This window comes from Lytechinus pictus, chromosome 3 (assembly GCF_037042905.1).
Source record: "Lytechinus pictus isolate F3 Inbred chromosome 3, Lp3.0, whole genome shotgun sequence".
NCBI classification, from domain to species: domain Eukaryota; kingdom Metazoa; phylum Echinodermata; class Echinoidea; order Temnopleuroida; family Toxopneustidae; genus Lytechinus; species Lytechinus pictus.
The window spans coordinates 62,462,311-62,483,573 of record NC_087247.1 but is presented as its reverse complement, the minus strand read 5'-3'; the positions used below and the strand labels follow the sequence as shown (position 1 = coordinate 62,483,573).

Sequence of the window (21,263 nt, the reverse complement as noted above, 5' to 3'; positions counted from 1 at the left end):
GGAAAATACTAAAACAATGAAAAGGCAACAGAAAAGAATCAGAGGTTTATATACGTGCCAACAAACGTGTATTTTTCCATTCCAAGTATGTAATGAAAGTCAAAATTTACATATAATCGTTATTTTGTACGACAAAGTTTCTGTATAAAACGTACTTTCGTAAATATAATGCCTTTCATGAAATTGTATATGAAGGGCTCTTTTTCATATAGTTCCATAGATGTTTCCTTGTCATGTGCTAATATAAAACACTGAATATTATAACAAGAGACGTTTTGATTGATTACACAAGTATAATACATAACACTAATACAAACTCATTATCATAATGAACTCTATTTGAAAATCAGAAATCGTAACTATGATTACATTTATACACAGAGATATGTATTGCTATACCCAATTATTCTAAAAAATGATCTAAAGTAGAATTAAACCACAAAATAAGCCTTTTATATCAGTTTTGTCATGTTCATGTATCATGTCTTTATTTAGTTTTTTTTTTGCCATGGCAATGTTCAGACGTGGCAACCATAGGCGTAACAAATTAATATGTAGGTATCATCTCTAAGCAGCTATCCTATGCATTGTTCGGTTACTTCGCATATTAGATTTATTTTTTTACTATTGAAAGTAATTCACAGTCTGCATTAATAAGATATGAAAATTAAAGGGATATTTTCAAAACCGTTTCGCGGTCCCTGTATCATCTGACTTTCCAACCACTCATCTCGGACTTAATCACTGCATAAGCTCCATAAATTAAGCTTTTGCCGAATCCTGTTTGTAGGATGCACATTACATCTTTATTACTTAGTAATAAATGAATAGCTTCTTCTTGTTCTGTTTTTAGTTGTGGCGCTCCTTCCCACTTCACTGTGTTCCACACTGTCCCAATATCTACATCAGTGGCTGCCATGTTGAATAGCCATGAAGAAATCCATGAATAATTGAAAATTAAGGAGGGGGGGCCGATCCCGCCATCCCCCCCTCATTTCTGGGACGACTCAACCTCGATTTTTGAGGGGTCCAACACCCCGCCATTATGGGGGTGCTTTCAAAATATTGGGGTCGGGGAGGGTAAGTGTCTATGTACATTTACCATTTACCTATATTTCTATCGGTGACCTACATGTATGTCTTAAATCCTCCCCCCTCAAAATCCTAGATTGATCCGCCCATGGCGAATTATTTCCATCACTTGAGAAAAATTGTGATGGTCTAGGCGATTTGTGAAAACATGTTTCGATTGTGATAAAGGCATGGAACTTGGCACACATGATCCACATAACATTCCAAACATTTTCAAAGCTGGTGCCAAAATATTTAGTACAGCAACGGTTGCTAGGAAACGTATATAAGCAACAAGGAGGCCTATATATGATGGCTATGGACCAATTATATTAAATGATTATGATGCAATTAAGCATTCAAAACTTCAAATATCCTACAGTATAATAAGTATATTATTGCTCGCTCGCATATTGTAATTCAGTAGTTGATGTCACACCTAAAACTGTTAAAACAACCTTCTAAAAAATAATAAAATATATATTATATAGCTAGGCCTTCACTGTCACCACAAAATGTGATAGATGATAACATCATGTACTTGTTTATTCACCAGAACTTGATGAATGGGAGTCCTGTCCCCAATTTTTAATTTTCAGTTCAATATATTGCTATTATCGCCCACTGCTGTTTCAAAAAGGAAAATGCTACCATGACTATACTTGGTAGTCATCTTGGAGCCATATTGAATATATGGCTTTGGGCTGTATCTTTTTTTTTTTTGGGGGGGGGTCTTGGCACTTGCATTACATTTAAAAGTTATAGATTTTCCTATATCATGTGCACGCAGGATTGGTTATTCCTAAAATTTAGGGCACACCAAATTTGACTTTATAAGAGTTCTAGCCCTAAGTTATGTAAATGGGCTAGAAATTAATTTCCCCCCTTAGGAATTAATGATTACCTTTTGGAAGGAAAATTAATCAGAAAATTATGAAAAAGGTGATGAGGAAACGAGCAGTTACTCAGCATCATGAGCAGTGCTAGATAAAACGTGTGCATTGGCCAATAAATATCATGAATCTCACCAGTGTTTCTCAATAAAAAAAACTAAGGTGGTAAGAGGTAATAATGCATTTAACCTTTGTTGTCATATTATACTTCTTTCATATCTTTCAAATGGTTAATAGTTTTTTTTCTTATATGATCCTTAAGCATCTTATTTGTGTTATTTTCATAGATGAACTTTCCCGCCCTGAGAAAGATGAAGATATCACTGCAGGCCTTGCTTCATCATTGTTCCCTTCAAAGAGGTTCAAATATGATAGCAGTGATGAGGAAGGTGATGATGATGGAGTTGTGGACATTGATCCAAAGGAGGTAAAATCTACAGAGTAAGTTAAACTATTTTGTTCAGAAATTTGATTTGATATTCATTTCAATTTCAACAATTATGAGCTGAATGTGGATAACACTCCAAGGGATTAATCGTGTTAATCAATGTAATCCAATGTAGCTCTTCTTTTTTTAATATTTAGTCACTACATGTATATGGTGCTCAACAAAACTTGAAATTTCAACATCAACATTTATACACGACTGAATAAACACTTTTTGGGGGAAGAAACAGATGGGCTTTATTTTGTAAAACTTAGAAATGGATGTTACTGCTGTTAATGGTGACTTCTATAGAATCCAGTATTTTGTTTGAGAATCGTTACTATGGTTGGGTACTATTGATTTTATATTTACAGGGTCATGAAGAAAGAGTTGATTAATACATGTTGAAATTTTTATTATGTGTGTTTTTATTCAATCAATGTATTCAACATATTTGGATTTACTTAATTGTTCTTTCAATTTATACTTTAACCAAAACCTTTCATTCATTTTGTTTGTAATTAAAGGGGATGGAACAGTGATTTGATATTATTTCATCAGAAGTGACCATTTTGTGTAAAATACAGTTAGTACAATGCACAAAGTGCTTATTTGATCAGTAGGAATGAATCTTTGCTGGTTAACATGATATCTCTTTATATTTTTCTTGACAGAACTGTGGAAGAAGAAGAATCAAAGGGCATGTCTGTTCCACAAGCATTCTTCTTTCTACCAAATGACCCTAGACTTACAGGTAATTTATGTGTACTTGCTAATATGATAATTGATTTATATTGATAGAATAGGTTTCTTTGAATTAATCTATCAATTTTATTTATAAGACTAAAATAATTAATTTATCAATTTTATTTATAAGACTAAAATGTAATGGTGAAACACAATGATATTGCAGATCTCTTTTTATATATCAACAGAATTTTAGTTGGCAACAATAATTTTCATGCAACAAGAATCAGTTGCATTGTATTTTATACCAGGTCTAATTGACTGAAGGTAGTTCATTGTTTTACATCCATTTTTGCAGTTGGATCCCAGATGTTTTGTCGACCCAAAGACCAAGCTACTATGATGACAACCTGGCAAGAAGTGAAATCTCAGCTGCAAAATGTAAGTGGATAAATACTCCCTTTTACATAAACTTTAAAACATGCTTGATGGTGCAATTGTTTCTGCTGCATGTTTGACTTTAGCTATGAAGGGGGAGAAGGAGTTCTAACCCATTTCATTCTGGAATCAAGTGGTCCATATAGTACCATGGTAAAGATTTTATTCAGATAAGCAATGTAAAACAGTCTTTAAGAGGTCAGTGCCTTATTCATTCTTTTTAGACAGCTCTTTTGTACGTTACTATGCATTAAGAACACTTATAATTTATTTTTCAGCCATAATACTTTGGATAATATATAATTGGATTAGAATTTTATATTTATATGGAATTTTCATTATTCTCCCTCAGGACTTCCGCAAGAGACATCAGAAAGCTGTACGGGATCAGAAGACATCAAAGAAATGGCAGAAGAAACCAGCAAAGAGTAAAAAATTATGATTAATATGATGTATGGATGTGCAATCTGAGATCATGTGATATTTGTGAACATATGGATTCTTGTTAGCGTTACTTTCAATCAATGAGTTTAAATATGAATGAATTTGAAATTGAAACAAGTCAATCCCTTAATCCTTGATACATCTCGTATTATTTCTAGAATAGATCTAAGAAACAAATTTGCTAGATGTCAAATAATTCAGTTTTGTTAATAAAGTGAAATTGTGACCTAAAAGTTTAAAATATAGTTTTTCTTCCATATTATTAAACAAGACAAAACAGAAGCAAAGAAAAATGTCCCTGAAATATGTACTCTTTGTCCGGATGTAAAATATATCGAGCTATAATATGTAAAATAATTGACAAAAACTTATGTTATTTAAAAATTGAATTATAATTCCCATATTAAATTATCAAAAACTGAAAAATTTGTTTACTGCTAAGATTATTAATTGCACAAGAATTATATTGCTGACATTGGAAATATTGCGCAAGAATTGATATGGATATATATTGGAACGCATGACAATTGAACACTAAACGGAAATCAGATCACTTATAGGTAATCTTAATCCTTTCGGAATTTGAAGAATGTACACCCTTTTGATTGCTCACTTGACCATTTCATTTACTTGGCTGGACCATTTTAGATCATTTTGAATAAGTACTCCTAATAATTTCACAACTGTTGCCTCACTTAGTTTATAATCACCAAAGCATATCTTTGGTGTAATAACATCAGAACGCATAAAGTGGACATTCATTACTACGCATTTACGGGGGTTTAACTTCATGTTATTCTGATGTGTCCACTGTTGAAGTTCATTACACTGTTCTGTATAGTGGAAGTCTTATTTACTCACGGTTCAATTTATCATAGAGCATGATTGTGACTGAGTTGACTTTAATTCAGAGCTTTCTAGTAATGGAGGGATATAAGGTTTTTTATCAGAATATCAAGGTACATGTACAGTTGTGCTCAAGAGTTAGTGAACCCCTTCCACTAAAAGCACTCCTTCATGTAGACAACAACATAACAGTGTTCTGTGAGCTCAGAGAAACAAACTTGATTGAATGTAATATCACCCGAATTCACAATTGAATATTTAAAACCTCGCAGAACTTGAACACTTTCAAATACGTTAATTTCCTGGTGTGGTTCACTACCTTCTGAGCACAACTGTGTGTGTATGTAGATGATTCTTGAAGTTTTGCATAGAAGAGGCTTACAGTTCACCTTGTGGTTAGTCATGGAAAGGACTTTTAGATAATGGAATGAAACTGATGGAAATTGAATTACCTGAAAGTGAGAAGTATATTTTATGACATAAGGTGTGCTCCTTAAAAGGACTGTAAACAAGATGAGAAATGATGACTTGGCGCAGAAGAGTTGATGAGTCTTTAATTTCTGGTTGTGATGGGTAGATGAGCAGTGGTGAGTAGATGTGATGAGGATTCTCATAAGTTCTGGGCAGCTTGACTTGTCCGTCATCAGGATTGAGTGGGTGCGGGCTGCGGCAAGGCATTAGTGATTGTTGGGCAGATGTGGGTGTTATCCGGTGCCGTCTGAGCCGGCAGTGTGACTGGTCGGTGTCGGTGGTGGCACCATTGGCGGAAAAGTAGACTTACAACTGTTGCATGGGCGTATTGTAGGATGGAGTTTGCATCTGCAGTGGGCTTGAAAATCTTGTTGACATGATATGGATGACGAGAGCAGGTTAGCCCTTAGGTGGATGATAGGCAGTAGGGTTGATGCTGGTGCTAAAACAAGTGGCAGGGGTTAGGGTGTTGGTCTCTTGTGAGTTGGTGTGTAGGATTGATGCTAGGCGTTGTTGATGTGGAGGCCTGTGTCTTGAGGTATGGTGTCATGCAGGTGTATTTCAGTAGCTTCTCGAGTGTCGTTGGGGTATGTTGGTGATGAGATTGCTATTGTCTCAGTTGGTGTGGTGGTTGTGTTGGATGTGATTAAAGATGGCTACAGCTTACACCCATGCAACAACCGCAAGTCTACTTTCACACTAAATAGCGCCACCACTGACTACGATACGTCACACTGACGGCACTAGATTACACTCACAATGTCATAATGGTCACTAATGCATTACCGCTGCCTGTACCCACTCACTCCTGATGACAGACAGTCAAACTGCCTGGATTGTTGAGACACCTCATTGCAATCTACTCACCACTGCTCATCTACTCATTGCTGCCAGGATTTCTCATCTCATCTACTCTTCTGCTCCAAGTCATCAATTCTCATTTGGTTTACCTTCCTTTTAAATACCTAAGATACTTCTCATTTTTCTCTCTTGCCTTTAAATTTCCATATCTTCCATTCCTCCAACAACAAAAAAATTCATGACAACTCCCAAGGTGAACTGTAATCCTCTTCTACATTTCATATATGTCATTAATAACTAATCCTTTAAAGGGGGATAGGAGCATTAAATATATCACTTGCTCAGCTATCACTTGCTCAGCAAGTGATATATTTAGCACTTCTGAATAAAAGTTTATTTTCAGTCATAGATAAAGTTAAGTTTAGTCAAATTTGTAATGAATCATTCTTAAAAATTTGTGTTTTGGGGTATGTTAGTCACCCCGTTATGTCTTAATCCCCCATTCTACAGAGGACAAGAAATGATCCAAGACCTGAAAGACCATGAACATCTCTTGATCTTTCATTGGTCTTTCAATGAACTTTCTTTTTTTAGGTCTTGCATGATTCCGAACTGATCTTTCAGTGGTCATTCATTTTGTGGTCTTCATAGGTTACAAAACTTGAAAAAAAAGTTCATCTTTCATCAGTCTTTCAATAGAATGGTCCTTCACTGTTCTTTCAGTGGCTTCTCAGTGAACTTTCAAAGGTCTTGTTTTGGCTTTCCATGATCTTTCGACAATCACTTAAGATCTTTGTTGAGATTACTGGACTCTTGAGAGTTCATTTAAAGATCATTAATAGGCCAGTGGAAGTCCAGAGAAAGATTGCCAAAAGATCATTTGTTGCATAAAAGATCTCTGATAGACTATTGAAATATTGAAAGTCCATTAATAGATCACTGTAGGACTACTCTTTCTCAGTTATTTCACAGAGACCACATATTTCAGTGATCTTAAGACTGCTGAAGAACCTTGTCAATTGTTTATCTTTCAGGGGTCTATGTTCCTTGGAATGGGGGCCTTAAAGAAGGGGAGGGGGTGTGTGATGGCATTTTGTAATTATTTGTTACTTATACCTCAGTCACATTTCCCCTACGGCAGCCTTACAGCTAGTCGAAAACAGCCGTTTTATTTATTTTAATTCAAACCACCTATATGTTACTGGTACAAAGGTGTTAAAAAGGGCTGTTTTCGACTCGCCTTACGGCCGCCGCAGGGGAAATGGGACTGAGGTATTATTGATAATACATAGCCATTCCACCTTTATGACTTCAGTCATCAAAGATATCTCAAAGCAATTTATTGTAATTATGATATGAAGGCTTCCATCCCCTGGATGATTGTCTGTAGAGTATACATACATTTAAGATCTGGACCCTTGGCCCTCACAGTACTAAGCAAACTACAAGAAACTTATGATATTTTAGATTAACTCTTGCCAATGATATAAGTGTTGTATAAGGACTTATCCATGCATACATTATCTAGAGTCATAGGCCTGTACTTGGACTGTGGTCTAAATCTGGGCTAAAATTATGGGTTGCTGAAAAATGCCCAAATTTTGTTTACACTGTATGTTTCGTATGTTTTAGTTTCCTCATTTAATGATGAAGAAATCTATTTTGGGTATTATTCCCAGGCATTAAGGAATTATTTTAGTATAAAATGAGCTGATAAATTGAGTCTCTATTATAAAGTATTTGTGCAACATCTACTGCTCCATTGTTGAAATCACAACATTAGACCAGAGTTCACCACAGGACCGCATGCTTCACCAATCATACTGGCCAGTATTCTCATGAGAGATTTCAATTGTATCATGGTACAAAACCATTGTTTATTTCTTGTATTATTGCATTTACCTTATAGGCCCTTTGCCAAAAGTGCACATTTATTTGGATCTTTCTTAGTGTGTGGATGAAATGCATAATGATGCACAAAAAATCTGCAGAGTCAGTGGTATGGTACAGTGGTACAATCAAAACCTATGGCCCACTTTGTGGTAATATGACAAGGCAGTGAAATTCTTGTTAACCCAAGATTTCGGGATCACTGATATGAAAGATAAATTTGCTGATTGGTCTACAGCTGCTTCATTTTCTTCCCATAGGTTTCATCCCATTCATAGGCCCAATCCAAATTTGTCCACAACTGTTTACCATTTGGTCTAATAGCCAATTAGCTTATTAACCATTGTCTAATTTCAAGTAAGGTTATATTGTCTAATATTCACTTGGTCTAACACCACTTAATCTATTTGATTAAATTGTGCATGAACCAAATTTTCATTTGACAAATGAAAATATAAGATAAAATTGAAATTTTACCAACTGGGCAATATACCAAATTAGAATGAGACTAATTGGGCATTAGACCAAATCATTATTAGATGCATTGGTTTAGCCCATGTAGTATTAGCTATCAGAGAAATAGACCAACAGCACTGCTTGTAGACCAAATTAATAGATACCATAGGTGGAAGTGATTTAGTTCAGTGTGGGGTTAATGACTTTGCAAGGGTGATATGACCAGCAGATCTTTATTGTGACAAACAAGTTCTTATGAACCCATGGCAAAGAACATTTTTTTATTTGTTAAATTTCAGTATAAACCACATACATCCCAAACACTGAAAGATTCACCTTATATGCTTTTCAGACTTCAAAGCTTTTCCTTCACCCCTGAGAAATAGCTCCGGCTTTTTCTCAGGGTTAAGCTTTAATAGTTTCTGAATACATTTTTCCAAAGTGAGCTGGCATAAATTATACATTATATTGCCCTGCTAAAACAGTCAGTCCGCAAGCCCCTGTGTTAATGAGCAAATGAGCAAGATTTATCCAAGTCCTCTCGTGGCTGAATTCATGTCCCTGCAAAATCTCGTGAATTGTGAGAATTTCTTTCTCAAAGAATTTAACCACTTTCTCCTTGAGTAATATTGATTTTTGTACCATGGACAAGAGTAAATGTTACCCTTTTATATTGGTCATTTCTTTTGAATGAAATATTTCGATAAATAAGTGAATTTTTTACCTGAAAAGATGCATCAAACAAAATTTTCTTCCTCTGTTTTCACTTGCAAATTGTGCAACATTTTGTGTTTTAGGCACCAACATTATTTTATATCATCAGAAAGCTCAAACTCTATACTTTCTTACAATGTCACTCTTGATATGTGGCATCTTTTAGATGGGTCAGCAGCCAGCTTTTTCCATCAAGATGCAAGACGAGATTTCTGAAATTTCTGAGTAACATAAAATCAAGAGTTCTGATTGGCTGAATACTGTTTTCAAAACAAACAGGCGCGGGTAATTTGAAGAGATTACCACATGGTGAGTGTGACCTTGCAGAGGCCCAGTGTGGGGAACATTGGAATTTGCATGGGTGTGTGGTCTCTATGACCAATCAGAGCGCAGTATTCTTGTTTTTGAGCTGCAAAATGTACTTGGCCTATGAAAAGCTGGCTGCTGACCCATCTAAAATACATCTTCTTATAAAAATTATATCATATTAAAGCTTAGATCTTCAGCTTTATCATGATCTAAAAATCATTTGTGCCCAAACAGAAATTAAGTGTGGAAACAACAACTTTTGTTGCATGAAAAAAAATATTTTGTTTCATGTTTTAGATAAAAAGTTTTTCCCATATTACAACATTCTTTTAAAAATCCAAACACATGACCTGAAAGAATGATTCTTCTTCTTTACAAAGATACCAAAAACATGAAATTTGGTCAATATTTAGAGCAGCAATGGCCGAATAAAAAGAGGTGTTTTGGTTCGCACCAAGCTCATTAACTATGCAAAAACCCTCTAGTCATGAATATCACTTGGATAAAAGAAGCTACTTTTTCAGGGCTTGCGGACTGACTGAAAAAGCAAGGTTAGCCAGCTTATTGCAGTGCTAATAGCCGTCTGAAACCAGACTGGGCTAAGAAAAAGTGGGGCTAAGCATTAACTTATTGGAGAAGTTGAAAGTTTGCAATTAATGTGCATTGCGTGCCAAAATCATCAATATTCATTAACTGTCCAATAGTCCAGGGTTAAGTCATTAAGGTGTTAACCCTACATTGTAGCTTATCAAATAGTGTGAGGTTAAGAAAGACAGTCAGAAACAAAAGAAAAGGTAGTATTGAGTTAAGGATTATCTGGGATTAAGAAATTGTCTGAAGAACATATTAGATTGCTTGTTTGATGGAGCAATGACTTGGGCAATGAATATTCCAAAAATATGCATGGGATGACTTAATCCACACTTGAATTGTTGGGGTATGACCCCTTTGCTAACACCATGGGTGAGGGAAATAAATTCATTTTACTTCACTTAAATTTATGTGAAAATTTGTAAAGACATAAATTTATAGAATATAAGAATATGTACTAGTATTAAACATCTGCTTTGTCTAATTAGTCATTGCTTGCAATCCTTCAGATATATTACAAAGCATTAAACCCTTTCTGCTCATATGGACTCTTTTTATTATCTGTTTCTGTACGATTTGAGAATAAAGATTTTTTTAAACAGATGATGGCAATGATAGATATTTGGTTGGTATAATCTTGAGACTGCAGTAAATGGGACATGAACAGAAGCAATCATATGTTCCCAGAGGTCACATGCTAGTATCAGTAAAGGGCAACTCTCGACTATTACAATGGGAATTACGCCATAAATCAACATCGATCCAGACTTCCAGGAAAATGCATCTTCTTAGCTCACAAACCTCTACCAGTAATCTGAGAAGCTTCTGAAGCTTAAATGTTCATCAATCATCTCAAACATTTATATCATGGGACACATTGCCACCATTATCATCATTTGTATGATAACATTCTGTCATGAAATACGTTGTTGACGATTGAGGACAGAGATTTGTCATGCAAGCGATGTTCTGTTTATTTTTAGCATTACTTAGCAATGAAAGTAACTTCTGGGCTCATTTCAAGTATTTCGAAGTAATACTATCATAATTCATTTGTATTTCAATCTTGATGAATTATGTAGAATAAATGAATAAAAAGGATAAATTATAATTTTCTTTCAGTACATGTGGAGCCGTTTTCTGATTGTAGCCATTTTCTAAATGATATTTGAATAAAAATATTTTGATGGGAGTGTTTACAGGTTACCCATTTCTCTTGTATTTCGAGGTTTAACACAATCAGTGTAACCTTTTTAGTCATTTGATTTGGCATGATATGAAATTGAAAATTTGTCATATTTGTGGATAAATTTTTTATATGTATTGTCATATATTAAGTTTTGAAACATTGCTTTAATACTTCAATTTCAAATAAAAACCATGAAATGGACCATGAAGATTTGAGAGTTTAAAAGTCATTACTTCTTGTCAAAAGTCTGTACCACGTCTTTTTTGCAGGAATTCAGGTTTAAAGGCACTTTGCATCTTTTCATTTTTGCTTTCCTACATTCCCAATTGTTTTGTCTATCATGAAGTGTGAGAATTGGTAATCAAGATGTGGTTCCAACTTTTGACAAGGTATCTAATTGAGTTTTTTTTTTATGAAAAGAGTGTAAGTCTTATTATAGTAAAACTGTTATTCAGATGTTTTGTAGACTGTCTTCCAATGTGTGCTGCATTTTTGTAGAAATGCATGTTTGATTTATGTGTGCATCATAAAATGTCTACATTGTACATGATGAACAACTTGTGAAATGCTAAATATCTTACTATGATAATTATTAAAGATTTGAAAAATAAATTGCATGTATATATCTTCATTTTATTTATTTGCATACTATGTGACATTATCAGTCTTATGAACCTGTAGATTTAAACTAACCATATTCAGTCTGCTGAAACATGAAATAATTTTCATTAAATACTTATACAGCTAAACAGCAGTAAATAATAATCAAGGTGGGTCTTGTGAATAAGTTTCATGGGGAAATGTTTTGATCTGTTGGCTAATAATTAATACAAATTAGACTGGTACAGATATATACTTTTAAGTGGAGGGTCCATATTCTAAGTAGGGAGAGTGTCAATCTTGTTTTGAATATTTAATCATTTCATCAAAGCACACCACTGGAAATTGAAGAAGAAACAATCTTATTTGTTACTTATGAGATTTGTAATTGATTTAGATTAGTTGCCACTCTTTTATAAGACTGTATGTAATACTCTTGGTTGTTGTTTTTTTAATGCTCCTGTATATGCATTGCCCTTGTTCTCATTTTTTGTTGTGAAACTGTTATTTTAACAGTTCAGGAAATTTAATGATATTTTGATAGCTTGTATTTAGATAGACAATTACAAATATTTACAAAATAGTGCATCATATAGTAGCCATTTTCTAATCAACTTGTTGCACATTATTAAAATTAATAACTGACTGAAATTGCTCATTCTTAATAACATGTTGCTTTCTATTTCAATCAAACCAACTTTCAAAATTTGGTTGGCTTACCTTATATCTAAAGCAGGGGTGTAAATGGAGTGACAAGGTCTTGTTTCAAAAATTGTAGGAAAAATCATTTCAAAAAAGTAATCTTTCAAGTGATGTTGAGCTCTTTATCTCTGAGAGTGAATACTTTCCCATTGGATATAACACCATAGCAGCCAAGCTTTTCAATCTTCTGTGTATCTCATTTTTTTCAGGGAAATGTTTGTTGCCGATAATCAATGTAGAATTGGTAACAAAAAATAGTGATAGTACATCAGTACATGGCTCATTGTATTTTAATGACATGATTCAAGACACATCATTTGTGAATCTAAAACATGTGGATTGAATCTAGGTAAAAATGAATATTTGAGAGGCTAACCTATCGTGTTCAGTTGTTCCACATATTCAGGTATCAAGATTGAATGTCCAGACAAGGGCAAGCAGGTAGTGATTAGTGTTTACCAGGAGGAGACTTGATCAAATACTGATTATCACATTAAGATAATAGGTGGGTAATTTTTACTTGCTTTCAACAGTTATAATAGGTCCATGCCTTCAAACTGATTAAAACGATGTCAATACCAGTTAATCTCTGATCCCTGGGGCATTTCATCAACATTTTCATCCCTGACAACTTTCCTTGATTCTGATTGGCTGAGGTGCACTTTTACTATGATAACCGTCAGAGCAGGACTTGTTAGATAAAACGTCTGACAAGTCCTTAATGAAACGCTCCCCTGAAAATGTACCCTGATTTACCAGATCAGAAAATATGTGGTACTTGTTGTTTGGACAGCAGGTTGAAAAGTGGTATTTTTGATGATCAAGTTGTTCCTCTTATTCCCCAGGAATGTAATTCTCCACACAAAAATCAATAGAGAAGCTATTTGATCTGTTTTGCTCTTTTTTAAATATTTCATAGTTGAAACTGGTAATTAACCTGTTTCATTGAATATATGTTTACATCTGACTATACATGTACTATCCCATTGAGTACTGAATTTGGTAATTCCCATAGGCTTTGTACAGGTTCCATCCAATTCCAATAGAGATAACACAAACTAACATTTTACACACAGGTGAGGTCCCTGTAGAAGAATGATGTTTTCAATTGTCATCAAATTAAGTATCTAAAATGTGTTTCGTCACTACGATGATAGACGTTATTATGAAATATTAAATTACCATCCATTTTTTTTCATCTGTTCCCTTCAGTTTTCAATTCTGGAGCAATATAATGTTCTCACCATAGAGGGAGCTATAGAGTATGGGACCAAAAGAGCTTCAATCATACACAGTAGGCCTATGCCCTGAGAGAAATCGAGGACAGTGTAAAGTAAGTAATTTTGTTACTCTTCATTAGCCTTTTGTTCAATTCTTTTGTGGACTTTGTATACCTTTTAACCTATGGACTTCTTAATTCTCTCGTTCCCATATAATTGTACAGGGTTCACCTCTTTCCTATATCTAATGGGGTAAAGATACTCAAATAAGATAAAAGAATACATAAGTTTATGCAACATTCTACCATTTGTAACTTATCTAGCCCTTTTTTATATGGAAATTCAAGTTCTCTGTAGGAAATGATAAAATTTGCCTTCCACTATTAGAAGCATCTGTATCCCAAATTTTATTTGAAGGTCATTTACAGAAAGACCACATATTTTTTTAACGAAAATATGACTGAAATACTTGTTTCTTTGTGCTTTGTTGAGTAAAAGATGTGGATCAGTTTTAAGAAATGTGTTCATTACATGAAAGAATGATGATTTAACATAATGATAAATAGTACCTTGAGCCAATGAATGATTTTCTAAAATAAATTACTGGCATTCATAATTAAACTGAGCTGTGATATTGTACATTTTGTAAGTATAAAAATACAAAAAGGATTGATGTCTGAATAAAGTAATGAAAAGACAGTTGATGATATTAAAATTGGAATAAAAGTTTACTATACCGATGAGAACTTATCCATAGAGCAAGTGTGAACAAAAAAGTTTGTAAAGTTACCTTTAGCTTCGTACTTTAACTTTTAACTTTTACACCTGCCTCTATAAAAATACCAACAATTACAAGAACATACCTGGCCTGGAGGTTGTTTTATAAAACTAATGTTTCACACGACTGGTGACCCTTTCATAGGATACATGATATATTGCATGTAGCCGACTTAACACATAAGAGCACGTTCCAGTTGTGAATAAAGTCATGCGTAACTTTAACAGCTTTATGTAAACAACTCGTAGATTATTTATATCATGAATTTACTCCTGCCTGAACCACATTGTAATTCACATAGTTCCCATTATATATGAAGGATGCACAGTCTTCTTCCCTGGTATCTTGTCAAAGTACCTCATTGCAGATATATTTTGTATTAGAATATTACAAACAGGCCTATTTTGCTTTCACACTGGCCTGGAAAGCATTTCATCAAGACTTTGTCAGATCTGTCAAATTTCCTTGAGTTTGAATGGCTGAGAAGGACTTACTATTGTAAATGTTGGATGGAACATACTTTTGTCAGATGATATATCCGACAAGTATTGAAATGCTCACCTGATATTTTGATCTGGGTAAAATTCCTGATTAGAAAAACATATATTTTCTATGTGTGTATAGCCTATCCATTATGTGTTGGGCTAGTGGGCAAACTACTGATGGGCGAGGGTGAAGCCCAAGTGCCTATCATCACTGGTGAAGATGAAAAATTCATTTTCTTTTATTTACATTGTTTCGTTTGTAGAAAATCGACAAACTCCCCAGCTAAGCTTTAATATATATATTTAGATCTGTCTGAGAACACGGACCAATAGGCGATGAGGCTTTAACGTGAGGTAGTTACGAATAGTAACGAGCTCACTTTGCTCAAAATGGCATTCGTGAGAGGTTTCAAACCTGACAAAATTGCTGATAGTTTGAAATGTGCTGCTCAAAATAGATGATTTTAAGGATCAGCTGGCTTCTACAATATATTTAGTTCTTAGTGGAGAGGATTTTTTGTCAGTTTATTGACTGGATTTGGAAAGAGTGCGATCTACCAGGCTTTATGCCATTGTCTTTTGACTTCTTCGTTCTGTGACCGAAGCTGCCAGCACTAGCAATGGACCTTAAGGTATCAGCAGGGAAGACCCCTCGATCTCTACTGCAACTCCAACGCCACAAAGTATATTTAGTAAAATACTTCGAACCGGGTACAAGATGTGAGAGAAAACAAATAATTGTTCAATTAAACTCCAAATAAAGTAGAATGCTTGACACAAGAGCTTATTTATTGTCACAAAAAAAATCAAGTACATCAAAAATCAAAAGAAATATAAGGAAACGGAAGATCGATCTTCTAAATCTACCCATGTACGAAAGAACTTGACCAATAAAATCGGAGCTTCGTGATGATATTTGATTGGTTGAATAAATACAGTTGACTGCCATTATAAGGGTTATCTCATGAATGATGCATAATAAGAAGTATGTCACTCATACGATAACCATACATGCATAATGATGACATTACCTGTGATGATAGGCGCTTGGGCTGCGCCCTTGCCTGACCGTCTCTGGCTTTGCCTTTACCCGTCAGTCTCCTTCATGCGATCAGAAACTTGCCCACAAGCCCAGCGCATACCAGATCAGGCTAATGTGTGAATTAAAACAAACTTTTGAGGATCAGAGATCCTTTAATGGTAGAGTAAAAGGCCCTTTATATAGATGAAGATACATGATGAACAATTATTTTACAAAATAAAGAAGCCTTGCGGATGGATAAAGCTTAATTTGTATAATTCTGTAATTTGTGTATGAAGTGCCTTGAATAGATTATTTCTAAATAGACTGACTAGAAGCCCGTATCCCAAAACTTAGCTATGATTGTAGAACATTTTTCTACAATTGATTGCATTGACTACAATGTAAAATCAATCGTGAAAATCAAGTGTACGATTAATTGCTAACCTTTGTTTTAAGGGACCTAGATCACATTGAGATTCATGGACTGATGCCTATTTAGTTTTTGTTTGTAGATTTTCCTTTTTTTCATTGTGCAACTTAAAAATCATAGCTTTTAATTTTATTAAAAGATTAAGAGTAGATATTAGGGGCCTTTGCATGTAAAATTGCTATTTGTTTGGACTAGACTGTTTTCTCAGTCACTTCCACCCCTCTTCCCTGTTTGATAGTTTGTGTGAAGTGATTGACATTTTTCCCCAAGGAAATTATTTTATTTTTCATTTAATGAGCTGAGGTCATTTTGAGTTTTGTTAAGTTACAGGACTGAGGCCACTAGATGTTAATCCATTTTTATCATGTTAATCCTAGTTCTGTGAGGATATACCAGATGTTACTTCTTATTAGATAATGAATCATTTATTTTGTCATTGATGTTTACTGAGTCATCCTCAAAATATTCTCCTCGATGATATGGCCTTTGTTATTTGGTGGCAAGTTTTCATATCTGCTATCAATGTGCATACATTGAGATGGAGACAAGGAATTTTATTTTATTGAAAATATTTATCATTGTATTCTGTGTACTAAAGTCATTTTTTTTTATATTAAACTTGAAAGATATAATAAAAGATTCGAGATAGGTATTTGATAACCAAGATCAGTATTGTAAATGAATGAAAGCTGTATAAGCTCATTAGAAACATTTACAGAAGTACTTTTCATCTTTTGATAATGGTAGAGACATTTATATTGTGCTTAATTCACCCAGTGGGTGTTCAAGGCATAAACATATACAATAAACTACATATAATTAAACCGAACCCTTTCACACAACTCAACCATCATATCCACCCCCCCCCCCCCCCCATCCTTCTTTGTAAACTGTATATATGCCTATATAGTTGTATGAAGAATAAATGTATGAATGAAAGTTTCTGTTTCCATGTATGTTTGATGACTGGGCTCTAAGTTTCATCTATATGTACATGTGTCAGGATTGATTGATAGATGAACTGTTGGTATCAATTAAAATAGATTGAATAGTGTGGTTCTTCTAATAATTTGACAGAGGTAAGAACCAAAAAATGAAAGTGACTTCTATTTTCCTGTAGTATGGAAACATGTTTTGAATGATGTGTGTGAGAGAGATCTGTTATTGATGTTGTCACCTCTGGATTCTAGGTGTCAGAGTTTGTATTATAGATTGATTGTTGTGGTTAGACTATGAAGAAGTGTAACTGATACAGGAAATATCTGATTTAGGACATGAAATGTCATGAAATGATCACTAGGTGTGATCCTGAGGACACGTCAAGGAGGGTTTATGGATGCTAAGAAAATAAACAGTAGGAAAGATGAAATTAAACATTATTATAATTGATGATTTGCATTTAATAATTTACATCCCAACAGAAAACAAGAGTTATTAGGTACCTCTAAATTGTTACTTCTTTTTATTGTAAAAATGTTTGTTTTTTTAACATTGAATTAAGAGTACTGTATTATCAATTATTTGATGTAAATATTATTTCAAGAATTAAGAAAATTTTCACTCTTACAATATACACCCAAGTGTGCAACTTCAATTGAAAATGATATTGATCTTGGAGTTTTTAGATATTCCGATGGTAGTCAAGATCATGTGGTAGAGATCAGGGGTATACATGTAACATAACTTGTAATTTTTTTGTACATGGTTAGCAATAGACTTCAAAGTTTTGATTAGTTTACATTTGACTATCAATTTCATTACAGGGCCCTGGTTTTATGATTCTAAAATCTATGTGAGCAGAATCCAAGATTTGAAATGAGTGAAATCTCTCTTTAAGTGTGACCAAGGTGAGTTTAAATCATCTATTCATTACTTTTTCTTTTGCTGAGAGATGTTTTTTTAATATCTTATTAAAATGTCATGTATGATAATTATTGCTTATTACAATTATATATTTATTATCATTTGCTACTGTAGAATTGGGATCAATAGCTAGTGGATATAATGTAAGTTTTGTGTCTTTCGCATGTCAGAAATCATAGTCAAATATAAGAATAGGAGCACATTCATTTGATAAAACAAACTTATATTCATGAATGATATTCCAGCTTGTTCTTTGCTTCAAAGAATTCCATGATCTGGATTATTACTGGTCCCATTTATAAGTAAAGGGGTTTAGCAGAAGGTGGTTGGGGGTGATTTTCAACTCATGAAGGAGAGAACATGAAAAGAAAGTGTGGAAAAGAAAGGAAAAATTGTTTTGTAACTTCACAATATTCCCTTTTAAACAAATCAAACAATTTTGGGGGTATCTTGCACCCCTCCCACAACAGAATTCCCTGGTTCTCCCCCTGAATAAATCTCATGAATTCTGATTCTAATTACAATTCTCAGTTATATTCCGGTATTTTTTATAAAACTTTCTGAAAGTATTTTCTTTTTTGGTCTGTTTTGATAATTATTATGCAAGTGGTAGTTCATCAGGCAACATTCCACATCTTGAATATAATGCTTGACTTTTTTGCAATATGATATTTCAGGTGACACCGATAGATGTATTCGTGCAATTCTGGTTAAAAATGCTCAATCTGATTATCACTACACTATTCTGAACATTTTACCTAGATCTAAAAGTACAAGTTCACCAGACATGCTTTGTTAGGTGGATATCTGCTGATTCATTCAGTCTGTGAAGGTACAAATCTAAATAATTCTTAGAGTCTGGGACAAACATCAAATTGGTTGTAGAGAGGGGAGGGGGGAAGCGAGCAGATTATTTTTTATACCATGTTTTGACCAACTCAATTGATGCCAGGAAAAATATACTGTGGTTTTATAAGTGGAAGTTTTTTAGGTGATTTGTGGTTGATGAAATGAATGGTAATTGTTTGCCAATAGATTTTGATTGAATTAGAGCAAAAGTATGTTTGACATGTTTGCGCCAGGGATTTGGGCTCATTGTTTGAAATGCAAGATTTTTATCAAATGCAAGTCATTACGTGTATGATCTTGAAATGTGACAGGTTTATGTTTTTGATGACAGCATTTTTCACACATTGAGGGTGTCATTCATCATTGTTATGAGTGTAATATAATGTCAAAGATTAATCCTACCTGCCATGATGCTAGCATGCTATGTTTACTGGAGATGTTGGATGCACTGATCAAAATCTCTAGCAAGCAGAAAGATGTGTAAAGAGATAGTGAGAGAAAGAGAAAATGTGGAAGGAAGGAAATATTGGAGAGAGGGAAAAAAGAAAATAGAGAGTTAAAGTTGTTTGAACATACATATTCCAGTAAATATTTTTAATTTTTACATTATTATTTTTATATATTGACCACAATATATAATCCATTATTTTGCCTTCCATCTTGAGGTAGTTTTTTTTTTACTATCTCATTGCTCCTGTGTAAGAAAGAGGGAAAGATATGGGGAAGGGGTTAATCATTACAGGGATGGTCCGGGCTGAAAATATTTATAGCGTAATAAATAGAGTATAATTCACTGAGCAAAATGCCAAAAATTTCATCAAAATCGGATAACAAATGACAAAGTTATTAAATTTTAAAGTTTAGCAATATTTTGTCAAAACAGTCATCATGAATATTCATTAGATGGGCTGATGATGTCACATCCCCACTTGTTCTTTTGTATTTTATTATAGGAAATTAGGTTTATTAAAGTTTTATCCTCCAAGAACTAGAAAAATTGAATTGACAACTGGTTTAGTGCATTAGATATTTATTGCTGCAACTTATTTCATTATAAGGGAGACATATTATTCACACAAGTATGAAATAATGAAAAAAATATGATTTATATAATAACATAAGAAAACGGAAAGTGGGGATGTGACATCAGCCCACCTAATGAATATTCATGACGACTGTTTTCACAAAATATTGCTTAACTTTAAACTTTAATAACTTTATTATTTGTTATTCGATTTTGATTTTGCTCAGTGAATGCTACTCTATGTATTAAGATATAAATATTTTCAGCCCAGACCATCCCTTTAAACTTCAAATATATTTTTTTTAAATACTAGTTCATGATAGATTTCCCATTGTACTTGATTGCTTGCACTAGAAATATTCACATGAACTCCACATCAATAGAGAAAAAACATGCCCACCCCCTCCTACTGCTCACATACTTCCTATCTCTTGGAGGTAAACAATCTTCTCTCTATTTTAAGATGATCCTGTAAGAAACAAAGATTTATCTGTCTTCCCGTCAGTCTATCCTAAGATTGAGATGAACATACTATCATGGTTAGACAGAGATTTGGAATGCTTTCAACAAATGGTAAACAAATTGTGATTTTCTGGAAAGTCTATCAATGGTTCCAGTGCTATTATTTTCTGTGATAATACATGTCTATATGTATACTAGATCAAGTTTACTAGATCAATTCTGAAAGTCAAGTGAAATTTTGTGGCCATTGCGTAGGTGTTGATAATTCTGAATGTGTGTGAGCTACCAGGATGAGCTCTCACCTCTAGATGGTAGAACTTAAAGGCCAAGTCGACACAAAGGATAAGTTGAAGTGAATCGAAATACTGAAGAGTAAACTTTCATAAAAAGCAACAAAAAAAGAAAGAAAGAAGAAGTTATGGCATGTTGTCTACTTTTTTTCCTCCATGAATTAGTGAAAAAGACTATGTATGTAAATAGTGAGTTCATTTTATCATAAGCTCATTTCTTCCCAACTATAACATAACAATATTTTTATTTAACACATATTGCATCAGATCATCATTAATGTTATTAAGTTTTTTCATGTACATAATGAA

General features: G+C 33.8%; 1 protein-coding gene and 1 long non-coding RNA gene across 2 annotated transcripts; both read left to right on the top strand.

Annotated features, from left to right (window-relative positions):
* The first annotated feature begins 2,206 nt into the window (after positions 1-2,206).
* LOC129256841 (uncharacterized) lies at positions 2,207-5,303 on the top strand. Its single transcript, XM_064097531.1, has 4 exons — positions 2,207-2,405; positions 3,066-3,145; positions 3,437-3,519; positions 3,869-5,303. The coding sequence occupies exons 1-4, from the start codon at positions 2,215-2,217 to the stop codon at positions 3,956-3,958; spliced, it is 444 nt and encodes a 147-aa protein (XP_063953601.1). The 5' UTR covers positions 2,207-2,214; the 3' UTR covers positions 3,959-5,303.
* Positions 5,304-11,572: 6,269 nt separating this feature from the next.
* On the top strand, positions 11,573-19,716 carry LOC135153653 (uncharacterized). Its single transcript, XR_010293139.1, has 3 exons — positions 11,573-13,034; positions 13,742-13,862; positions 18,230-19,716. It is a non-coding gene; the product is annotated as an uncharacterized LOC135153653 (long non-coding RNA).
* The last annotated feature ends 1,547 nt before the right edge of the window (positions 19,717-21,263 follow it).

Coding starts and splice junctions, on each gene's coding strand:
- LOC129256841 (XM_064097531.1), top strand. CDS start 2,215: ATGATCCTTAAGCATCTTATTTGTGTTATTTTCATAGATGAACTTTCC. Junction 3,146..3,436: donor AAATGACCCTAGACTTACAG/GTAATTTATGTG, acceptor CCATTTTTGCAG/TTGGATCCCAGATGTTTTGT. Junction 3,520..3,868: donor TGAAATCTCAGCTGCAAAAT/GTAAGTGGATAA, acceptor ATTCTCCCTCAG/GACTTCCGCAAGAGACATCA.